This window comes from Pseudopodoces humilis, chromosome 3, assembly GCF_049639895.1.
Source record: "Pseudopodoces humilis isolate 2021_Gansu_Grassland_sample_001 chromosome 3, ASM4963989v1, whole genome shotgun sequence".
Taxonomy (NCBI): domain Eukaryota; kingdom Metazoa; phylum Chordata; class Aves; order Passeriformes; family Paridae; genus Pseudopodoces; species Pseudopodoces humilis.
The window spans coordinates 54,148,470-54,172,596 of NC_142202.1; the positions used below are offsets into that span (position 1 = coordinate 54,148,470).

At 39.1% G+C, this 24,127-nt stretch overlaps 1 protein-coding gene across 4 annotated transcripts in view; it reads right to left on the reverse strand.

Annotated features, from left to right (window-relative positions):
- Window positions 1–24,127, reverse strand: part of ARID1B (AT-rich interaction domain 1B) — a 326,152-nt gene that overhangs the window by 226,773 nt on the left and 75,252 nt on the right. For all 4 annotated transcript variants that reach the window (XM_088052482.1, XM_088052481.1, XM_088052484.1 and 1 more), the window contains exon 3: window positions 18,369–18,515. In XM_088052482.1, the coding sequence (XP_087908608.1) occupies window positions 18,369–18,515 (147 nt within the window). The remainder of the gene's footprint in view (window positions 1–18,368; window positions 18,516–24,127) is intronic.

Sequence of the window (24,127 nt, forward strand, 5' to 3'; positions counted from 1 at the left end):
TTCAAAGCCTGTACCAGTAACCTGGGGATTTTCCTCCCTACACAAGCCCAAGCAGTCCTAGTTAATGGCCCAACACAACACCCACCATGCACGGGTGGGGGGAGCAATGAAACAACCTCCTGTCCCGCACCCCATCCCCCACCCCCCCGCACAAGCTCATTTCCCACGCAGAGATACTTGCCCATTGCAAAGCCTCAAATTCAGGCTTCATTTTAGCTTCTATAGCAGCTTCTACACCAGCTTCTTTAGGGAAAACAACAGAAAGCTCAATACTAACTTCAGCATGTATAACTGGCAGGGAAAGTTGAAGAACCAGTTCCTGCTAGAAAAGATATGTCACTTTTTTCTTTGTTTTTAAATTATTTAACTCTCCTCTCCCATTCCCTAGTCTACTACCAGTTCAGTTTCCTTCAGCCATCCTCAGGCCTTCGATTTTGTAGCGTACCTGAAGCAGGCAGGAGCTGCAAGGCACAGAAGGATAGGGCAAGCTGCCCTCTGCCCCACCCCACCATCACCTTGCCGCTGCCTGTGCAGGGCTGCTCAGGCAGCCCAGTGCCCACAGCCACAGCTGCGGCTCATGCACAGCCTCCAGAAGGCAGCTGGCTGGCAGAGCAGGAAAGCTTTCTGTCTCCAGTTTTAGCCCAGCTTCTGACAGAGAGAAATTTGTTAACAACTGTACCATTTCCATTCAGCCCCTTCCACCCATTCGGACTCTCACAGATTATTTTAAGGGATGTGGAAAATTCAATGGGGCTAATTAAACAAACCCCAGCAAACTTGATACGATATAAACCCAGCAATAAATGACCCTATTCCTAAGCCTGTGCCAAGTAAAATCAAGAAACACTTAAAAGGCCAGCACTTCAATGTGGTTACCAGCAGAGGGTAACAATTAGGCTTAAGGGTGACAAAGGCTGATGGCTGAATGATTATTATCCCCTGTGACCCCCCGCACTCCCTCCCGCCCAGATTTCCACTTGTCACACAGCTCTCCTGCTGCGCACACCAGCAGGTTCCTGTGGATTAACAGTGAGGTTTAAAATCAACAAATGGCACAAGGCCTCCATTCAGCAGCCTTCACCCCAGTACAAAGGAGTAGAAAGGTGCAGGACAGCTTCACAATAGGCAAACAAATGAGCAAACCTCTGCTTTCCTTTTTATTTAAAAACACACACGCACACACACATACACACGCACACACACACCACGCTCACGCATGCTGGGGCTGTCACTACACAGGCATTCGCAATAAACCCAGCAACCCCAGATTTCAACTTCCAATTCAGTGTTCAACGCTCTTCTTCCTAATTCTTAAAAAATTACACCAAATAAAAACCACTTGTCAAAACAACAACAACAAAAACCACACAGTTATACCAAGAGTGGTGAAAAAGGATAAATGGAATATCCAGTTTAGGAGACGTCACTGTAGAAACACAATTGTTCCTTTTTCCAAACAGACGCTACAGGATTTTGCTGGGAAGCAGAACATGTTTTATATATTGAAAAATCAAGAGCCATTACTTCCTTAGAAAGTACCAAGCATGGGTTTTCCCACATGTTTGCAAGACTTTAACCTTGCTTCCTACTGAAATTTCCAGGGAGACCAAAGCAGGAGAGAGAAGAGACAGCATTCTTTCTCATGAGAAATACTGCTGGTTGAATGGAATTTACTTTTACCTGGGTATTTGAAGACAATGTATGAAATGTCTTTCCACACACTGAAGAGTACATTAAAACCCCAGACACAACACTCTTTGTCTTTTTAGATGCACCGTTTTCATAGAGCTTTCCTTTCTGTCTGTAAAAAATCAAATCCATTTGCTCAGCTCTAAGTGAGGTTTGGAAGCACACAGACATTTGTGATTGTTAAGGATGCAGGCACCTGTGCACTCTAAATGGGACTGAGATCACAAACTCATTCTCTGTTAAGCTATGTAGATACTTGGATCACTAGAAACTTGGAAAGCAGCTCTTGAGAAGTAAAGGATCAGTTTGCTCTCAGTAAGCTGCAGGCATGGGAATCTCCCAGATGAAATATGCATGGGACTGTGTGTATAATTTTATCTGTTTATACACATGTATTGTCCAATAAAAACAGTCCATTTATATCCTAAACATAATGATTAAATAATAGCATATTTCACTAAGAGGTTGGCTTCATAACCAGAGTAGTACTTAGTATCATTTTCACTGAAAACAGAAGAGAGAAAATTCCTACTGCCTTTCTTCACTTCAGCATTTGGAAATTTTGTTAACATACAGCATATTACAGAACAGCTACAACAGATTTTGAGAGATAAATAAGAAATAAGGACAGAAGTATTAGAGTAAATTGTCTGTCACAGAGGAAATGCATGGAATTGGCAATTCTCGCAGCTTTGAAAGGTCATTTTTCTTCCTAGCATCTAGGAATGGATTTATCGGGGACTGAACAGAGGGAACATAAGGGTAAGAGGAACATGTTACCACGTGTTGTGCTACAGTCATGGCTGAGGAATTCCCCATTGATACTGGGGCTCAGTCTTCTCCTGGGATTCCTGACTTTTTTTTGACTCCCAGTATTTCATCCATCATTGACATCAGCTTTCAAAATAAAGCTTATGATTTTTTATGAATCACAAAAAATCCTTCCTCCCATAGATGAGCATGTGTGTAAGACAGAAACCCAGGCTTTTATAAACAGAAGGCTACAAGTTTCCACTCAGAACTTCCCAGCTTGGCACAAACCCAATCATATCATAGCTGTTACAGTATAAACTGTCAACAAAGTTGTAAAATAACTAAAGTCAGGGTTTCCCCCATCAGATTTTAGAAAAGCACAGGGACAAATAATCAGCAAGTCATAAATATATACTCAAAATAGCGGAGGTTTAGACTTTTTTAGACTTCTGAAAACACATTTATGATTAAAACAGGTAGACCAAAAAAAAAAGGACTATACAGAGCCTAAAGCCTAGATAGATATTGGGTAAGCTGTTCAGAAATTGATCCATAAACAATTATTATATTTGGGAAGCAGCAATATTAACAGCAACCAATTGCTTATCATCCACAGAGCCTGGACTAGCTATTCACCTCCTATTTATGTACACTTTCAGCTTTTTCTGCAAGTTGAGGTATATGGAACTCAAGATTTCTGTAGTCTAACCAGTAAGGGAGGAAATGGGATATTTTCATCCCTCTTGTTCTCTGTTACTGTGTTCATCTTATAGACTTTCAAAGTCTCTGATTCTGGTGTGGGATTTCACTACCACAGAGGTTTAAAGCGACAGAGTGAGCCTCCATACTGGCCTGCAATAATGTCAAAGGCTCTTTGTTCCTGCCTCCCACAATTCTTGCAGCTGGACACACATCCCTTAGTTTGTGTTAGTGGTCTTTATCAGACCACTTTGTTAGATGGTGCAACTTAAAACTTGCCAGGTAAGTAACCCCTTCCACCTCAGCTTCATCATGGCTTACTGAGTAGAGCTGGCCTTGGGAAGGGCTGGGTGAGCAAGAGAGGAAGGAAACTTCCCTTCTCTGGCAGCAGCCAGCCATGAGCCTGGCTCCACACTTGCAGGACTCAATTACACTGCAAACACTTTGGAGCAGGCCACTGCCAGACGGCTTTTTCCCTTTTTCCTGTGCAGTGGTAATTAGTGCCATGCTTCCATTCTCTTGCTGGACCTAGCCTGAGACAAGCATGCCTGTCCGCATGGATGTGTTCTCGGCAAATCTGAATGGATACAGCGCCAAAAATGATTAAAACCATGTAGATGAAATGCACATTTGTTTTAAGTTTTGCCAAAGGAGATTAGATCTAATTATTAAATAGTTTAAATTATTTTTAATGGAAAATGAAAGCATAGTGAAAATATTAATGTTTGAGGGGAAAACCACATTTAAAGGAGGGCTGGGTGAGAAATATCATTCAGGATTCATTCACTTCTACTGCAGTGAGTTTTAGAGGGATAACATGACCACCCAGGAAGATAAGTACCATGATGGTTAAACAGAAAGAAGATAGTTTATTGAAAATAATATGCTAGAATTCAATCTGAAAAAAACTCATTAAAAACTATTTGAGCCCATGTTCTTGATTCAGTGGGTAATCTTAAGAAGACTTCAAGTGTAAGAGCAGTAAATTCTATAGCAATGTGACAACAGCAAAACTGAAAACAAATGTTAATTTTTTTTTTTCCCCCCTCAGACCACTTGAGAATGGAAATCAGAACCCAGCAGAGCAGCCAAGAGAAGTAGACAGCCCTACAATACAAGAGTATTTTACTCATCTCTGAAGGAATGCTGCTGAACAGAAAGAAGCCAAGTGATATGTTAGGGGCCATGCTAGGACATACCTTGTTACCACTCAATCAAGCATCTGTTAATTCTGTGTAGATAAATATGTATCACACGTCTCCCCTGTTTCCACCTTCTGCACTAACAGACTACAATAAAGAAAGTATTACTTATCAGAATGGTGACATATTCCTAAACAGCCAACTTCTAGCCCAACCCGAATACCTAACATGTCACCTCCCAAGCTGTATATTCTCTGGTAGCACAAAACTGACAACAAAGGCCAGCCAACATGTTAGAGGAATATTGTAGGGAAGGATGCACTCAGAAAAAATGTTACGCCCAAGGGCACAGGCACCGTCGAGTCTCACACAAGTAGCCCTGTGGGGAACGATCCACTAAGGACAAAAGAGCAGAGATGTTTGACTGAATTCTGGCCAGATGGTCTGCACAAGTCCTGCAGGACGTAGATGGACTCTTGCAGAAGTTCTTGGGTCAAGAAGAAATACATACATATGTATCTTGAATTTTGTGAATCAGAAATGGGAAGGAAAAGATGAAACAGAAGCCTGTAAAGCCTTGAAGAAAACTGGTATCTTGCAGCTGGAGAGCACTGTGCACAAACCAGCAAGCAAGTCTCTTGTTGCACAGGAGGAACAGGTGATTGCAGGAAAAAAAATTGTTTTGTCAGTCCCAGCACCTATTACACCAACAAAAAAGAAAAGCGTGCTAACCACCGGAGGTGGATTACCAATGCAGTCTGGTAATCCTCTTAAACAGGCAAGTCTGTGTTTACGTGATGAACTGAATAAACCCTGTTCACAACCAGAATACGTAAATCATTTCAAGCCAACTCTCTACCACTACCACAGAAATGTGAATAGAGAAAAGGAAAGCAGAAGTCCTGAAGAATGACAACCAGCAGGCTGGCATCTCCCTCAACATGCTGATGCTATTTTGCTGACTGCTACTTCAGTGGCACTGGCAAGCAGCAACTGCTGCTCTTTCAGGTCGTTATTGTTTGCCCACAGTCAAGCCACGGTAGAAACATGCCCTCAGAAACAAAGATGATACTCTGCCTCAACAAGTTAACTTTGGTCTTCAACATCTTTACAGGTACTAAAGGGAATCAACAACTTCAGAAAAATGCCAAAGCAAAATAACCTCTTCCTTTTTGAAGAGGAGGGATTAATCCAGAAATCATAACTAATCTGTAAGAGAAAAATTCTACCATGTACACGGAGACATCTGGAAAACCTGCCAGTTTGCATGTCTCAAGTACAGACCAGGCATTGCCCATAAGATACCTCATCATCTTCTTCAATGTTATTAATGCTGTCCATCCCAAGATATCTGCAGTTTCTTTCTGAAACTAACAGTTTCCTAGACATCCTTTAAGCTGATTAAAAAAAAATTACAATGGTAACATAATTTTCTCCCTTCACAATCCCAGTTATCATGAAATGACATCTAAGTTAAGTCATAAGACAATGTAGAGGGAAGAAAAAAAATAGACTATGCAGCAGTTGAGGCAAAAGATACTTAGGTAAGCAAATGCATTATTGAGGGTCAGTTCATTAGAATTCTCGGGAAGTTATTAACAAGTCAGACTACCTATCAAAGGCTTTTTGCTGCAGAATACACTGAAAACATTTTAAGCACAGACAGGGTCAAAAAATCCTCCCTACATCTTACAGGAAGATTTTTTGTTTGGACAACACAGCTTCTAGTCACATATTAGATAATCTCAGCCAACTAACAAGACAGAAGGGTCTCTCTTCCTAAGCGCTCTAGTCCATTTTCACATGTGTCTTGCTATATGGCCTCCAGGAGCCACATTAAGCAAGTGATGCAGGAAGAGCTCCAAGATGAAATCATTCTCAGAAAGCCTTATCTTGCTTTTCTCTTTCGCCACTATTGCATTCCATGGATCACAGAGCATATCAATAGTGGATTTAATCAGAAACAAGACATCTCTTCTTGTTTTCCTCTCTCATACTTGTAACATGCCACAAGAAAAATAGGCCAGTTTGATGTTTGTATTAAAATGTGACTGTTGCACACTGCACAGCCTGATAAACAGCTGTCAGCTCTTCATTTACAGGCAAAAAAGGAAGGATTTTGTTCTACAGATCTAAAGTTCCAGTGTAAATAAAGACATAAGAGTGAGTCCAAATATGTAATCTGAGAAATATAACTTGGAAATGAAGGGTAAAATAATAATTTTATTTCCATGCATTTTCCCATGTTTCCAGAGCTTTTTGGACTTTTCCTAAAAAACCCACAAAGCTTGACAGTTCAACCACGCTTTCATTTTTTACACCCCCTCCTTCCTCTCCCTGCCATTTTGTCACTGATAAAGCTATATTTAAAACAAAACAGAACAAAAAAGTTTTTTAAGAAAGAGCCCTGGCTGGTTTTGCATGTCCTATTCTTTATAGTCACTTGGGACAGACTACTATGTTAATGTGATGACTTACAGATTTTGTGCCATCCAGCATCCTGCCCTGCCACACTAGTCCTTCCTACAACTCCAGGAGGAATGTATCGCTTCAGCAGACCCGAGACGTGAAGCTGGGCTGAGAAACAGCTCTGCACCCCAAAGAAACAGCTAAACCCGGCAAAAGGTGGGAGAAGGGCAGGATTTAAAACCTGCCACTTCTTTCAACTCGGCTGCTGCAGAAGCAGAGAGCTGAGGGGCTCTATGCCCCACAGGGCAGCAGCCTGTCCCAGACTGCCTGCTGCCACCGAGGAAGCTCTCCCAAGCATACGGCTTGCTGGCAGAAATGAGGTCAGAGCACTGCCCGCAGCTTACAGCAGAGCTGAAAGCCTGAAGCCAGCTTACAGAATAAAGAGAAAAGCTGCACCGAGAGCAGCTGCTACCTCTAGGCTAATCGAGCTAGGTACCCAAGGATGAGACTTCCTCACTCAAGACTGGGAAACATTACTTCACTGTTTTCTTAGGGGCACGTCTGTGTCTGTGCTTTGAGGTAAAAGCCAGGGCTTCATCTAAAGGCACATGAAAACCTGCAAATCGGTGAGGAAGGGCTGCAAAACACCACTGAGGTTACATTTTAAGAAAAACAGACTGGAGAGGTTTGCTTCCTAGCCCTTGTCCCTCATATATAAAGCCTTATTGTATTACAGACAATTTATATCACAGTCCAGTGACACCTGCTAACTTGCTCTCTAATACTCCACCACAAAAAGCCCTTAAATAAAATACAAAAGGAGATTTACTTACTATTTTATCAACAATATAATCATAGGAGAAGGAACTGAAGCTCAGATGCAAAAAAGTCTGTAATAAACTTCATAAAGAAGATATTCTCAACTGGTCTTGATAATTTTGGTTAACTTCGTTTTTCAGTATGTGAAAGTGTTTAGTGTGTTACATTTGGGGCTGGCTGCTGGAAGTAGAAAATTAGCTGCATTACCATCCTCCCTTTCTCTGCAGTCTGTGAAGGCACAGAATATCTGTGCAAAAATCTTTAAATCCAGCCCACCATATGGAACAATACCTTAGTCCAAGAAGTGGGAAAAGAACAGTAATTTCCAAAAGGAAGTGCCCACCAGTAGAAGCAATTCAATGGACTGCTCAATACAATAGTTTAAACCAACAGCAGTAAATGATTTCTTTATTCTTTTGAGATAGAAAAGTCTTCACCACCACAACCACAACCACAGTTTCTCAAAACAAAATATTCTCAGCTGGGCTGGTGCTGGGAGTGGCAGGAGGAAGTTAAGAGGATGGTGGACAAATGAAAGAAGCGGTGAAAATTTAAAACTCGGAGACCACACCACTGACTACTCTTTAATACAGCAATGAAAAAACAAGAGCGTTCATTAAAAGTTGGTAAAGGATTACCAGGTAATAAAGCAACAGTAATCCTCTCTTCTTTGTGATGGTAAAGGAGAACAATCTTCATGAATTCTGTAGGCAGAGACCCAAATTCCAGACTGGTTATAGCTGGTTATTTTGCTTGCTACCTAAAAACATGCGTGTGGAAGATAGCTTCTTGGCAGTCAGGGATAAACATGAGGAAGACACAAGAGAGAGGCTGTGTTCTTCCAGAACTTGATTTATTGAGGGACAGCTCACCAAGACCAACAGTTGTTCTCCATCTTCCACAACATAAACACCAAGTAGTTTTGTCAACATGTAAAGGTAAACTTGTTTTTTTAAGTGGTATCTTATTTATTTTGACTGTCTATTTAATTCTTTGTTGTGCATATCTGATTGCAACAACAAAACACCCTGTAACAATTAAGCTGCATGCGCCAAAATCTATTTGAAATCCTACTACGGTAGAAGAAGGTGCCAGCAAAAGGGAAATACTGGAAAGGATAATGAATGCATATGAAATATATACTGGTCAAAATTCAGATAATAGATTGTCTCAACAACAAAATCCCAATGCAAAATACAGAAAATAAAACTAAATATATGTATAATGAACAACTTCAATTATTAAAGAAAATGCATGCAGCCAAAAAAATGCAGTGATAGATTTTATGCCAGGAATATGGGCAAACTTATTTTCCCTATCTCTGAGGAAAATAATGTGTATTAATTTAAAGGCCGTAAGAGAATACTGCTATATTGCAACTGGCCATGAGGTGCAATTTACAAGACCACTGAAATTTGGAATATATACTGCTCATACAGAATTAAAAAAGCAAACCAACCAACCAAAACAAACAGTAAAAAAAAACCCAACCACTTAGATTTATTAGTAGTTTTTATACTTTACAACATGATCACTTAATTAAGAATGTTATTCTATTTGCATTTTTGAACTTTTCTTAGAACAGCATTTGTGCCTTTATATTATAAAATATTTGCCTAGATAACTTCTGTCAATGAACAGCCATCAGATTAGTGGATCATAAAATAAATAACAATTACATGATCAGGTATCTTTTGATAAACACTCTATTCCATTTAACTTGCCGCTAAATTTCAAAGGTATGGATAAAATTATTTCTGGGATATTAATTTAGCTCTCAGAATAACATTAAAAGAAAACCCTCCTTGAGTATTAAGGAGAGTGGTAAGGGGAGCAACAATAGTCATGATCACTAATCTCCTACAACAAAATAGTTTTTATCAGTCTGCATTCCAGTAGTTTTACTATCAAGTTAATTAATTGACTCCGATGCTAATATCTAAATGCCAAGCAATTAATGGCACTGAACTATAAATGGTTCTTCTTTGCTCTTGTAGAGTTATTTTATAAAGCAAATGCAATTCTGTCACTTCACTGATTTAATGCAGGCTTTGTGAGGTTAATATTCCAAAGCAATTGCAAAATAAAGAACTGCTTTAATTAACCTTCTGTGATTTAAATACTAGGAGAAATCAGAACTCAGAAACTTTAAATAATATCACCATCATAACAACAACAATACTTCGCAGATCAAAGCCAAACCACTTATTTGAGAACTTTAAGAAATACATTTGGACATGTGTATCTTACTGTGTTTCTAAACTCACTAAAAAGACCTTTCTCTAAGCATAGCATACTAAATCCATTATAGATTTTACATAGTTTTTGTAGTTGAGCTGAAAAATGTTTCCTTTAAGGATTATTCACTTATAAATACTGAAGCACGCTCGCTTTTTGCACTAAAATACTTGGTGAAGATTTTTGTTATGGACATGGGGCACTACTCACTGAATATACAAACTGACTGCATGTAAGTAACTGACCACTTAAAATTAAAGCAGCAAAACAGGACTTCCCTCTTCCTAGGAGATTAAGTTTTCTCTCTTTCTAATTTAGCAGAAAGGAGGCTTTTATTGCCAGAGTTTCTTTATGACATTGTATGCTAACTTCATTTTAGTGCATGAAAAAAATCAAGACTCAGGCCTTTCAGCATTGCATATCTTTCAAGCACAAAAGCTGCAATATGTCTGCCAGGCTCAGAATGATACAAAAACACAGGAATAAAAATTAAAAACCAGTAGGATACAGGGGGTCATGAACATGCCAAACAGGTTTGCAATGTGCGCTGACCTATCTCCTCTGACTATCCGGCCAGGTATCATCAAACCCCCATCAGCAGCAGATGCCTGAAGAGGTGCGCTTGCTGGTTTCTCAGGAAAAGAAAGCTGACCTTCAGAATTCCTCCTTCAAATGGAAAAGCCTGCTATTAGCAGAAAACCATTAAGAGATGAAGACAGTAAAAGAACATATATACTGAGAAAATATTTAACTACAATGAGGGAACTTGAAACTGAAGGTGCTGTTCAGTTGTTGAGACAACTCAAGAGGCAAACAAATTCTTCTACTGACAGTCCTTTGGAAGATTATAAAACAGAAATATAAACAAGCTTGCTACATTTTATACATGAAAAGTAGTACCACTTTGCAAGATAAAGTACTTCTCCTTTCCCAGTAGTATCACTTAACAAATCCATGTTACTACAAAGACAGCTATGTGTAAGGGGTAGTTATACATGCTAACTTCAACAGCTTCAGGCCTAACAGACTGGAGTTGGATTTTTATTTGCATAAATTGATCACAGTGTCTGTAAACACTTTCTTGAAAGTAACAGGGCTAAGAAAGTCTTCTCTAAACCTGAATGCAAATTTTTGGGTTTGGTCAACAAGCCCTCAGCAAAAACAAGCCTGCGCCGCTGTGACTGTTGCTCTGTGCTATGCCCTCAATTTTGTGTTTGTGCTCAGGTGTGAGTTTACAGACAATTATATTTTCTTCTTCTGCCTGACTCTATTCCTTCTAGCTACATGGCTCTGGAAGATTATTCTCCAAGTCTGACAAGACAGCACCTATTATAATCTTATAAATACAGAGAGAAATCACTGAGGAAAGAAAGAGAGACGTTTGACACATTTCCTGGAATGATATAAGCAATGATAAGAAAACAGAACAGTCCCCAAATGAAGAATAATCAGCCATTCCCGCTACTGGGAGAAGACGTAGCATAGGAGTCAGTTTGACTGAACTTCTGGGCTAAGTAACCTCCACCAGATAAATAGCCTTACGCTTAAAACTTATTTGCTATCATAGCAGCATCATGATTATGAAGTAAGACTTTATAAAAGCAGAGATCTAACTGGCAAAGATTTCAATCAGTTCTCATTGAACCTACAAGGGTTCAACTTCTCTTGTCCTTCCTGAAAAATATCATGTGCTTAAGAGAGGCTCAAAAAGGATAAATCAGTTTTATGCACAAGCTCAATACAGTTCATAAGTATTTCAACAGTTCTTAAATCACTTCAGTGTTCAGCAGGTGCTGGTCACTGGTGGCTTGACTAGAAGCTAGGATTTAAGTTGTGGTGTGTGAGTTTGGAAGCCATTTGCTGAAAGCCTGCTCCCTTCCCTGCTCTCCCCAAGGCCAGTCAAGCTTTACCACAGATGCAAGAAGCCAATATTGCACTCTGCAACTTTCTCTGCAACTCTGCAATATTGCACTCATACTATTTTCGACTATCTGACCTCTCTGAAGCACGTTAGCAACAGAAGGTTCAGTGCACCAAAACTGATGCCTTCATACAAAGTAATACTATTGGTCGTCCTTGTCTATAATTTCAGCTCCCCCCAGAAGGGAGGCTGAAAAAGCTAGCAAAGTGTACACATATATGTATATATCTGTTTGAGTTCTTAGTGTCATGAGCCTGGGATTAAATGTTTTACAGTAATTACTTCTCCCTTGTACCTCTCCACTCTGGAAATAATATAATTGCTCCTAAGCTAAAGACAAGTCCAGCATTTTAGAATGAAGTGAGTGTGCACTGAGCACTAGGCATCTCCGTTGCTGAGACGACGAAAGCCATGAAGGATTTATGGTACACAACAAACAGCGGTGCCAGCCACTGCTGCTGACAGCAGGCAACCATCTCTTCTGAACATTAAATTTGATTATGAGTTCCCATATAACTGTAATAGCCAACTTCCACAAAGAATACTTTCCTATATGCCTGGCAGCAAATGTCAGATTAACATACAAGTTTGTTCTTTCCCAGATTTCCTGTGGTTCATAATCCAACAAATATTAAGTGCAACCACTCATCTAGTGGTAGAATGATTACAGACACAAAAGTTTTAAAAGGACAGAAGGACAAATTATTTTTATTACAACTTTGAGACATGCGCAGCTGAATGGTAGTCCTTAAAACAAATTTAAATTAAAGTGTGAAGGATTTGAGACTAAACTACTGTACAGTTGATTGCTAATTCTCTGCCAATTTCCAGCAGCTTAAGAGTAAAGATTTTATTATAAAGAGTAATTGCATTGAGGTATACAAATTTGGACTCACTGAGGACTGTCTGTATTACTTACCAGTGAATTTGGTATTTGCATGTACGACAGTTATTCCTATTATTACCATACTATTTTTGTACAGTGTTACACCCCAAAACAGCTTGACAATGTTAATTAACATGTTACTTATTATACTGTTTAAAGAACTTCAGCAGCTCACATTGAATTTAAAAACAATACTTCATCTTCATTGTACCAAAATCACTTTAATAATTTGGTGCATTTTGCCACAATACAATTTGTTCTGTTTTCATGACAGTCATACAGATTGGACATGAAAACAGATTAATTAGTTTCACATTTTGTTCACATTTTCAAAGACTGTTTCAAATCAGGAAATGTTTTATCTGTCCTACCTTACACTGACTCAACACTAGAAACAGATGTCTGCGAAAGAACGTTCTCATCATCATCTCAGGCTTAAAACTGAGACTAATTCCAGCCACTGATCCCAGTTCAGGGAAATACAGAGGAGTTGCAACCATTTATGGAAGTGTCAGTGGTCTCCAGCCCTCTGCCTGAAGAGACTGACCAAGGTGTCACCAGAGATGCTTCCCACCTTCTCACGTACACTGCCTTCCTGCTTCAGATGTCTTTCTACCTGGGACTACTAAAAGAATTCACAAATTTACTGGCCCAAACTGTATTTGTCCCCTGGCCCAGTCTCAGAAAAACACCCCCACCAGTTAGTCAGCTCTTTATTTGCCCTATACAGTTTGCATTAGGAAAAAAAATCTTGCCAAGATCAGTAGGTAAAGGTATATTATTGTGGGGGGTGAACAAGATTTTGGCCAGCTTTTAGAACATTTAAATAAAACCTGTGAGACAGTGAGAGAGTGCTGTTTGTTTGCTTGTTTATAAAACATATTCTCCTTTTAAGTAAAAGCAGACTGAAGAGCAAGCCCGAACTACTTAAAAAACCCTGTAGTAACCACAACAAATGATGTACAAACACACACAAACTCTTTGTGCGTACAGTTAACCAGATGACCAATGCCCCAGAAAAGGGCATGTGCATGCCCTACCTCAAGGACCTGCCACACTTTTTTCCCATTTAATCTTATGCCTGTACGTGAGAAAAGGGATCAGCATTCTATTCTGGAAACTTGCAAGCAGAGAGCTTCCAGGAAGGTGTAAAACAAAAGATGACTTCATTCAGGGTAACAGCAGTAGGTGTAGAATAAAATCACTACTTTTGTTTAACCAAGAGTGAGACCATAACTATTTTGCAGATCCATTTCATCTGTCAAAAATTGATATGGTCCCAATTCATAAAATAACACAATAAAGCTTAAAGGCACGATTCTATCTCGATACATATGAACACATGCTACATAAAGCAAGGAAATATATAAACATGGCTGTTTACAAGCCAGTTGGAAAGCATAATAACCAAAAATATACATCACACTATCTTAACAAAATAATGTTTAATGATGACAGTTTAAGTTTGCAATTACATGACATTCTTGAGCAAAATATCACTTCTACTTATGGCAAAAGATTTAAAACTGCAAAAACAAGCGAAGCATTTATTCATTTATATGCCATTTCAAGATGAAAAACCCTGCCAAGGGCAACACTATAGCAGTGTAGCACATCTTTCTTCCTCTTTTTTCTTTTACAGAGCAGTAAAGGTAAAAAGAAGTTAAAGGAAAAAAAAAAAACACAAAACAAGGCAGTATCTACATCTACTGGCAATATCTAATGATCAATGAATCTGCTACTGAAATAAATTTGCTTAAAACAAAGCTCTTGCTTTAATGGTTTTTACACAGCAGGCTCCTGATACAAAGAGGGGATGACTGATGCTGGCTTACAATATGGTTCTATAGTAAACTGTGCCAGTATTACTATCAAATCACCTCTTATGAAACTCCCTTTCTGCCCACCATGTAATCAATTTAACAAAGATCTAAACAACTTAACAGTTCAAACATTCAAATATATCCCATTCTCCTCCTTCCCATCTACGCTTATTAGAAGAATGAAAGTCACAAGTCACTGGAACACCAGAAATTGTTTTATCTGTTTACTTTATTAGACAAAACTGCATATTGAATTCAAGTGAGTCTTGAAAAACAGAAAAGGCTTCACACTTCACAATATGTGAGAAATAAGACGAGCACCAATTCTAAGGCACAACACAAGAGTTATACCTGACCTGAGGAGCTTACTCACAATGTGTCTAAAAGAGCAAAAATAAAACTTCATCTGCAAGAAATTTCACGTCAGTTTTGTCCCTGTAACAGAATACCCAGATAATCACACTATGGGGTTTTACATAAAAGGAAACTGGTGAAAAGAAAAAGCCCATCATCCAGACAGAATAAACACTATTTTCAGCTTTATAATCTGCAAAACAAGTAGCTTGACATAAATCTACATGGGAAATAAAGAAATACAGTCAGGATGAGAAGGCAAATTAGAGAAGCCTTCTTTCCCCAATCTAGCATTTCTCTTCTGCCTCCTGAAGTAAAACCACTTCAATCACACTCACATCACAAAATCAATACAGAAAGACAAAAAAATGGTTAATGAAGAATATAGAAAGCATGAAGGAAATTCATTTACAAGCTGAAAAGAAAGAGCAAAACTAAGGATGACAGACAGAAAGGGTGGCAGATTGTATGACTGAAACTACCTCAGCCTTCTAATTGACAGGATTATATAAACAGGATGTACTGATATTTTTAGGAGCAGAAATAAGAAAGATACACCAACTGGTGCAACAGGTAAGATATGATTCTGTAGTTTATTTTAAAATTGTATTTAGAATATGTAAGGCCAGTTTTAAGTCACAGCAACATAATCACATATATACAAAGAGACCTTCAGAGAGAGGTCATATAGTCAAACCTCCAATTCAAAGTGATCCTAGCAAGAACAGGGTGCTTGGGGGCTTTGTCTAGTTCAATTTCCCCAATGATGGAGATTCCAGTCTCTCTTGAATTTTGTGGGGTTTACATTTCTGAGTTTGTTTCTTTCTTTCTTTTACAGAGTCACAGCGTCCCTCTTCCTAGTGTGTCCCTACTGCTTCTTGTCCTTCCATTGTGCCCCTGAGACGAGTTCAGCTCTGCTCTCACCCACATCCCACAACTTGGTAGCTGTGCTAAAACTAAACAAGTACCTACTCCTTCCTATTTCTCTTGTTAAATTTTTAATCATATCAATTATAATTCTTTCTTTTTCAAAGGTAATCAGTCTCACTCCTTCCTATTTCTCTTGCTAAATTTTTAATCATATCAATTATAATTCTTTCTTTTTCAAAGGTAATCAGTCTCATATAAGCAGAGACATGTATGCTTAAGTAAGCACAGTTTGTAATTTTTTTCTGTCAGCAGCAGAATTTGACATACACTCCCAACTTTTTTTGGTTTATTGTTTAGTATTAATTTTTGTATTCCACACTGGTTACCACTTGACGGTAATTCTACTGTGCTCTACCAGCAGAGAAACTTTTGCTGAAGTATCAGAAACAGAGACTTCAATCTCTTGTGCTGGGATTTGTTTTCTAGATGAGAAGTTCTCAAAGAATGGGAAAGTGCACAGAGGTGAGGTTTTACAGAGAAACGTGATAGAAGTGTTCACCTGCTGATTCTTCTTGAGAAAGGGAAAGGAGCAGCCATGGAACTCATCTGGAGATGGGGAAACAAGCAAGCCCCAAGGTGTTTTAGGACTACTTATTATTATTTATACAAAATAGTCTAGTCTACACAGAAATATTCCAATTACACAGTGAAATTATCATATTCACTGATCAGAGTGCAAACTTAAGAGGCTGACCACTAGAAGAACAGTCATTCACCAACCATCAAGAATTCAGGTAAAATTCTCACAGAAAGGAATACCAACTGCAAGGCTGTATTGGTGAGGACCTAATGCATCATTTCAACTTGCAGACTGAGGCAAAAAAAGCCTACTGACCTTCAGATGCCTGTATCACCCTTGGAGTCTGGATTTAGACTGTCCTTCAGTGTCACTTCAAATCATCAAAAAAGGAATTTGGCTACATCAAGGCTGGTACCTTTTACCTGTGAATCTGCCCCTGCCTTTCTCTTCATCCCATCTCAGAAATTCAAAATATACGGAAGGCTTTACTCTAATTTTGCCTTCATTCTTCTATGATCCCTCTCACTTCACTGCACAAACCTTCTCTTTCACAGCTATGATAGCAAATGATGTAATTGGAACACCTATCAACAGATAAATCAGTACTCTTAAGGACTATAAAGTTGGAATGTTTTGTGTATTTTTTAAGCCAAAATATTCAATCCATTCAACTGACAGTATATTTAAAACGTGACAAGGTGTCCAAGGCAGCAAAAAAGTAATTTCAATTTCACACACTGTGATATGTAGACATTTGAACAGCTTTGTTTCTTCTATCTTAAAGGCTGTTTTACTAGGTCTTTATCTGCTGAGACTTCACCAAGATGCTTATGAGCACTATTTTCAAGTCATAGAGAAATCAAGCATTTAATGGGAAAGTAAAAAGGAAGAAAATTAAATTTAAAGACACAACTGCAGTCTTTAAAGTTGCAGTTACATATAATCCAAAAGACAGAATGTGGTGACATTTACAAGAATATCATGGATACAATTAAGAATTCTATTTCATAAACCATCCAGCATTTTAATGAAAAAAGTTAATTCTCAATGGAATTTTAAAATGTAGATGAAGAAAAATTAACATGTAATTACACAGTGAAATTATCATAGCTTTATTTTAAAGTCAAAGGAGGGGAGTCTACAGTATCATTGCCACTTACAGCATCTTTTGTTAGTTTATTTTATACACTATTTTTATTTCAAGCTAAGATTTTTACATTGCACCAGCACAATCCCAAAATGTTAATCAACCATGCCTGACAGAATTCCCCAGTGACTTGCAGCAAGTGCTGATGCTTCCACTAATATCCAGTCTTGAGCAACTCACTTTTGTTAGATTTCCCAGGATGGTGAGTGTGCTTTAGTTTCATCCTTCCATTTCCTGATCACCTCTCCATGATTAACAGAGCTGAGATGCAGATAGAACTGAGCCTACATGTTCAGCTGCATCAGCTATGCACATACATTTTGTTCAGTATCTAAAAACCAAGTGTTTCTCCAGCTCTAGGAACCAGACCCATACATTACCACTTCTGATTCTTAATTAAAAACAGAATCAATTGAAATTAATTTTAATGCTTAATATAAAGAGCACAATTCAAAACCAGCAACAGATAACGAATCGTGTGGTTTCACTAACTGGATGTGTAAACTAACAATATTCAAATTAATAGCTGCAATATCCATTTAAAATATCTTTTAAGAAGCTCCCTTGACAAAGCAACTCCAAAATGCCTTGAACTCCTCCACAAAAACCCCAAAACAGCAGGGACAACATTAGATGCAGGAATTCTCAATAAAGTCTGTCTTGTAAAGAAATAACAAAAAGAACCAAAGACAAAGCTCCAGCATCCACTGACATCTCATCAAGAAATTGTTACCTGCTTTTAAAAGCACAGTTAATAGTTGTTGGGACACATACACTGGCTTTACCCTGAAAAGGTGGTATGAAATAAAGTCTGAACACGTGTGCAGATGTATTTGTGCATGTATCTTAAAGATCGTTCTGAAGGATGTGGTCTGATGCCATGTTTATTTAATTTTGCTCAATTCATTATTTCATTACTGTTATTTAATTAACACTGTTCCCTCAGAAAGATGAGGGGTGGGTTTTGTTCATTGCACATGGGTTCCTTTTACACTTCCAGCCCCAGGAGGACTGTCAGTAGTGGAAGACAGTGCTTACCTGCTGAGCCTGGTACCTCTGCTGGGCCTGCGACAGATACTGTGCCTGGGGTGGCAGGTGCTGGGGCTGCGGCTGCTGGTTGTAGTACGGCTGCTGGCCCTGCTGGCAGTAGCCACTTACACCTTGCTGACCATACTGAGGTGGGATCTGTTGGAAGAGCCAAGCAGAACAAATGCATGAATGGGAGCAGAAGGACACAAAATCAAGCTATGTCCCACCCGTATGGCAACCTCAGCACAAGTGATATCCTCAGCTGCACACCTGACCCAGCGGTCTGACTCCTTTACTCTGCAGTTAATGGGAGCCCTTAGATCCTCTTGCCTTAGCAGGAGGAGTAAGACCAAGTGCTCTGCATAGTTATTCTTTCCAGGAAGAGCTTCTAAGGGAAATGCTGTGCATCTGAACATCACAATTCTGTAATGCCCACCCATAAACCACAGAAGCAGTTACTTGAAATATTTGCTCTCCACGGGCGCATTACTGAGGCAAATCAACAGAGGAATCATTCTGATGTGCTGACCCAAAAGTTGATTTGTGGAAAAAAGGCACAATTCTTAAAAAAGACACTGAAAGAGAAATGCCTTTTGTCTTTTTTTTTTAATGCAATTTTACTGATTTTTATTTACTGTTTTGTGCGCAATCCTCAGGTTTTTAGTATTTTTGTATTTAAGCATTACACAAAGTCTTGGGGTTAGGCAAGATTTTGGTTTTGTCAAGTTCAATCTTTCTTAGTCTTCTCCCCCTGGTAAGATATATTTTTTAAAAATAAGAACAAAATAATGTGTTACACACCAGTTGGAACCAAAACCAAGTCAATTACAACGTCAGAGAAATTTTCTGCATTTGGTTTAGTCTGTAGGCCTTGTATCAATAGACACTGACATTTTCTCGAGGTATTTGAAAGAGCACACTTTCACTGGACTGCTGACATGGTGCCCAGATTTCCCTGGTTTTAGGTACCCATTCTTTTCCCCAATTTCTGGAATTTAATAGCATTTCAAAAAAATAACAGGTTCAGCACACGACTTCTCCCTTCTAGAATGGACCTTCCATTGGTCCTGCACGTCCCTGCCCAAGCGTCTCAAATACCTGAGCACATCTGAAATGCTTTGATCTCTGAACTGTTCCCACTGAGTTTCTGATACAATGATAAATCTGCTTATTCAACAAGAAAACACACACCTGTTTTACCTAAAGTTAATTTACTACATTCATTCAACAGTATTTGTTAGATAATAATAATAATAATAATAATAATAATAATAATAATAATAATAAACAAAGTTAAATCTAAACACCTGCTTAGGCTGTTTTTATTATCACAACTTGATCTGCTTCTATTACTTCTGCCAGAAGTTGGCAGTCCTACCTCTTGGTTACTCCTAAGGTCAGCACTGTAACCCCACTCCTGCACTTGCTCTTTGCCTTCACTTCCATTTCCTTTCCCATCATTTCACAGGCAGCTGAATGTTTCTGTGACCAAAGCAACCCTTTCTGACAAATACCCTCTCCCCGATGATGCATAAATGAGGTCTTTATAATGCAAACTAAAAAGGGTGTGCTAGAATATCATCAGGCAAACAGACAGCTGGAGTCTGGGATCTGACAGAAGACCACATGGTGATTTGCCCATCATCTGCAAAGGTCACAGAGCCTGGATTGGTTCCTAGTAAATGCTGAGAAGAACCTATGTTGTGGTCCATCTGGGTTCCAGTTACACTGGGAAGAAAAGGAAAGATACCCAGACAGCAAAATATGGGCTGGTGGAAAAAAAAAAAAAAAAAAGGAAAAAAAAAGGAAGAAAACTTGAATGCCCAGTTGACAGGATGGTAACAAAGCGAAAGATCAGATGAATTAACAACCAGAATAATTCTATAATAAAGAACAGGAGTTCACCTGAACATAGGAGCCAGGTCACTGGTACATAAAGTGCAAGAAAATGAAATTTTAAAATGAAGAGGGGATTAGAACACATAGTTAAAATGTGTGGTATTGTTATGTCAAATGAAGACATGGAGATTCTGGGTCATCAAGCAAAGATGCTGAGAAGAATCAAAGGATGAAAAATGGATATGTGACTGCAGAGTAAATAGAGTGGCAATAAGAATTTCCAACAATACATGGACTTCTACAAAAGGAGGGGTAGACTGGATCACTGGAACATCAAATTGCAAACAAAAGCACTAATAGTAGTCATATAAGAAATACGATAGACAGAAAAAATTCGTGGGTCACCTGTAGGCATCATCATCCTAGGACAGAAATTCAGGGAGAAGACCGCTAATAACAAAGTAATATTATATGCTACATAGCATTTAAAAGCTAATCAAAATAAAACTCCACCTCACTGAGCAGCAGAGGTCTGGAGCTTGGTCAGATCAAGATTGAGTGCTGGAACCACCATGCATGGCCAGACTGCAACAACGCTGACAGCAGCACACTAGCAAGATCAGCAAAAGGCATGCCGCAAGATTGATTAGGGGGAGATTTCAACTCCTCCCAGACGGACTGAATAAGCAGACTACAAAGCTGAGACCAAAGTATCAGATAACTGTCAAGGGTTGTTCCATGAAACTGCTGGTTAAGGAACCTGCATGAGGAGCCACTGCCGCCACTGCCTTTGGCTCAGTCCAGAGCAGCAAGAATCATCTACTACTGCATCTTGCAGATGCAGAACTGCTGTGCATCAGTGACCATTAACAGAGTTAAACTGAGCATCCCTACAGGAACAACGAAACCCAAGGAATCTACTACTGTCGTGCTTAACTTCAGAAAGTGTAACCACACAAAAATGAGAAAGCTTGTTAAAAGGAATCTCTAACAGACAGCTATGAGAAATCAAATCTGACTGGCAGCATCAAAGCTGTTTAACAACAACCACATGGAAAGCACAGAAACAATATTCACCACCCATTCAGAAAGATTTGATAAGAGCAAAAGGACACCAGCAAGGCTCACTGCAGCTTTCTAGAGGCAAAGAGGCATCCCCTTCAATAAGCCAGCACCGGGTCCAAATGAGGAAAACAGAAAAGACTGTAAACTCTGGCACTTCAAATGTAATAAGACAGGCCAGAAAGAACTGTTGTAACAGCTAGAAAAGGGAATCAAATGAGTAATGATTCATTTCTTCAAACACATCAGAAGTAGGAGGTCTGCCAGAGTCTGAAGTGACGAATGATGATGAAGGTATAAGGGGAGATACAGAGAGCACAATACCATCACAGAGAAGCTTAACAAAATCTTTGGCTCTAGTGTGCACTGTGGAAAAATCTTGGGGTGTTGCCATGCTGGAGTCCTTTGTGAGGGACTTGATAAATGTCTCTGAATCTGATGGGACTTTTCATGGAATAAAGTGACAAATGAGCAGTCAGAAGTGGCTCGGGACCATAAAGTATCCCTCCAGAGGTCTAATCAAATTCAAAAAGCTGAATTACTAATGATCATATACAGCCTCTAAATTGGAGCTGCCTTGGTGGGTGAGAACTGCAGTACAGCTTAAAAAGAAAACTCAGAGATTTGAGTAATTTAAGACTACATAACACTGATGACTGTTCTGGATAAATCAGGGCAGATAAGAATGAAGATGAAATTTAGGAAACATCAACACAGCAAAAGAAAATCTCTCTCTACTGACTTCTTGAACTTACTAGGAAGGGTCAGACAAAAAGGTTCAGGAAAACGCAACAAGAATCATCATCATAATTCCATAAAAAGAATCTATAACCTTCTGAAGATGGAAAAGACACCAGGAAGTAGGAACATGACGGAAAGCTACAAAAGCATCTTGTCCAACAACAATTAGGATGCATTCAATAGCAGAAGCAAACTTCAAAACAAGAGAGAAACAGGTTCTTTAGTCACAGAGGTAGCAGATGTTTAGAACTCCTTGCCAAATTGATGTTTTGAAAGCTGAAAGTTTCTGTGGGCTCAAGCAAAGACTGGACAAGTTCACAGAGAGACATCCTCTGAGGGTTACCAAATTTATAGAGACACATCTGGCTCAGGAAGTCCCTGAACTGAAAATAGCTGGAGGCTTGAAGAGTACTGGGGGAGAGTACCACATGCTTGCTTTGCTCCGACTCTCCTCTAGGCCTGCAATTAAAGCCTCCACTGGAGGCAGGATATACTGGGCTACATGAGCCCTTTATCTGCCCTGACAGAGCCATGCCTACCTTCTCACCTCTTCCTAAAAGACAGGCCAGCCCTCAGAGACAACAACGGAACTTTGGTCTGTGAGATACTAAGTAACAAATGTAAGCAACCTGAAGAGGCAGTAAGACCTCGACTGCCAAAGCTCTGAGACTGCTCCATTTTCTTAAATATTTTCCCAAGCTATCTGATTTCAGACACTGGTTTAAGAAAGGGTACCAGGTTCTTCTTCTGATCTTACATACCAGTTACTTATGTTAGAATTTTCTTCCATATCCTCTCAATCCAAACTGTTTTAAAAAATGAGCCAAATACCACCACATGAAATACAGCAAAAATCATAATGCTACATGTATGTTTGGATGCTTTTCTCTTCCGTGCAGAGACTCATCACCACAGCCTTAGCAGAACACTCCATATAATTGCTGTGGCTATTTAAATAAATAACAAACAACAACATGCAAATTAATCCTCCCGCTTTACTGACGGGGATCACAAGATACCGCTTATGGACAAATGTTTATTAAACAGCATAAAAAAAAAAAAAAAAAAAAAAGAAAGAAAGAAAAAAAAGCTTAATTAAAATCTCCCCAGAACAAAACAAATCTAAAGCAAATTACTTAGAGTGCTTGGAGTGAATGACCCAAGCATCCTCTCTCTTCATAAAGTAAACCCTCCCTCCCCTTCTCCCTTACACCCACATTTTTTTGTGCCCACACAATGCAGGAGACAAGAATTTGGCAAACTTCATCATCCCTGTGGTAGTGAAGACATTCTGGGGACAGCTGAAGAGAGAACAGTCCTGAGTTTGAATCTATTTCTAGGCAAGCACAGAAACTCTAATAATTACTTTGAACTCCTATCTGACTTGCACAGTATAAACAGCATTATTTTGAGAGAAGTATGACTGACCATCACTGATTACACCACTCTGAACACAAACAAAGAAAGGATGAGTATAAAAGGAACAAAATTGTCAGCCAAAATGCAGAGATGGGGCAAATCCAATTAAATCTATAACTTAGCCCATTATCTTTAATTCTTGTTTGAATAAAGGATGTGGTGGTAGGCATTCTTTTTCCAGGTAATACCTTGATAGAAATGTAAGTTCTAAGCAATTTTTGCATGTGCAATCCATGACTGATGTCAAAGAAGAAGGATCATTAGACAGCATTAGAGTCATTATAATAATTTTTTAAATTAAAATGTAACAGAATTAGTGTGTTAGCATAGGTACACTAATAATACCAGCAATATGCAGCTACTGCCCTTTTACACCATCCTGATGGCTAAATCCAGTTAATAACGGAAGAAGCTTTACATACTTCTTCACACAAAAAGCTCTGCAAAATCGCTCTGGGATTCAGCCGAACACATCAGATACCATGACATGCTCACTACAGGAAAGAGTCCTGGCTATATCCTTGCTTCTCCCTGAAGTCTATTGGGTGCCCAAAAAGTGAGGCATGATATTGGATATCCATTACCCTGGATAGTAGAAAGCAAAAACACAATTTGGAAGCTGCGGACCACAGTGTCATGATAAAAAAATCTGGGGCAAAACAGGTCTGTCTGGCCTGATCAGCATTAAGCCCAGCTTACAGAGAGAA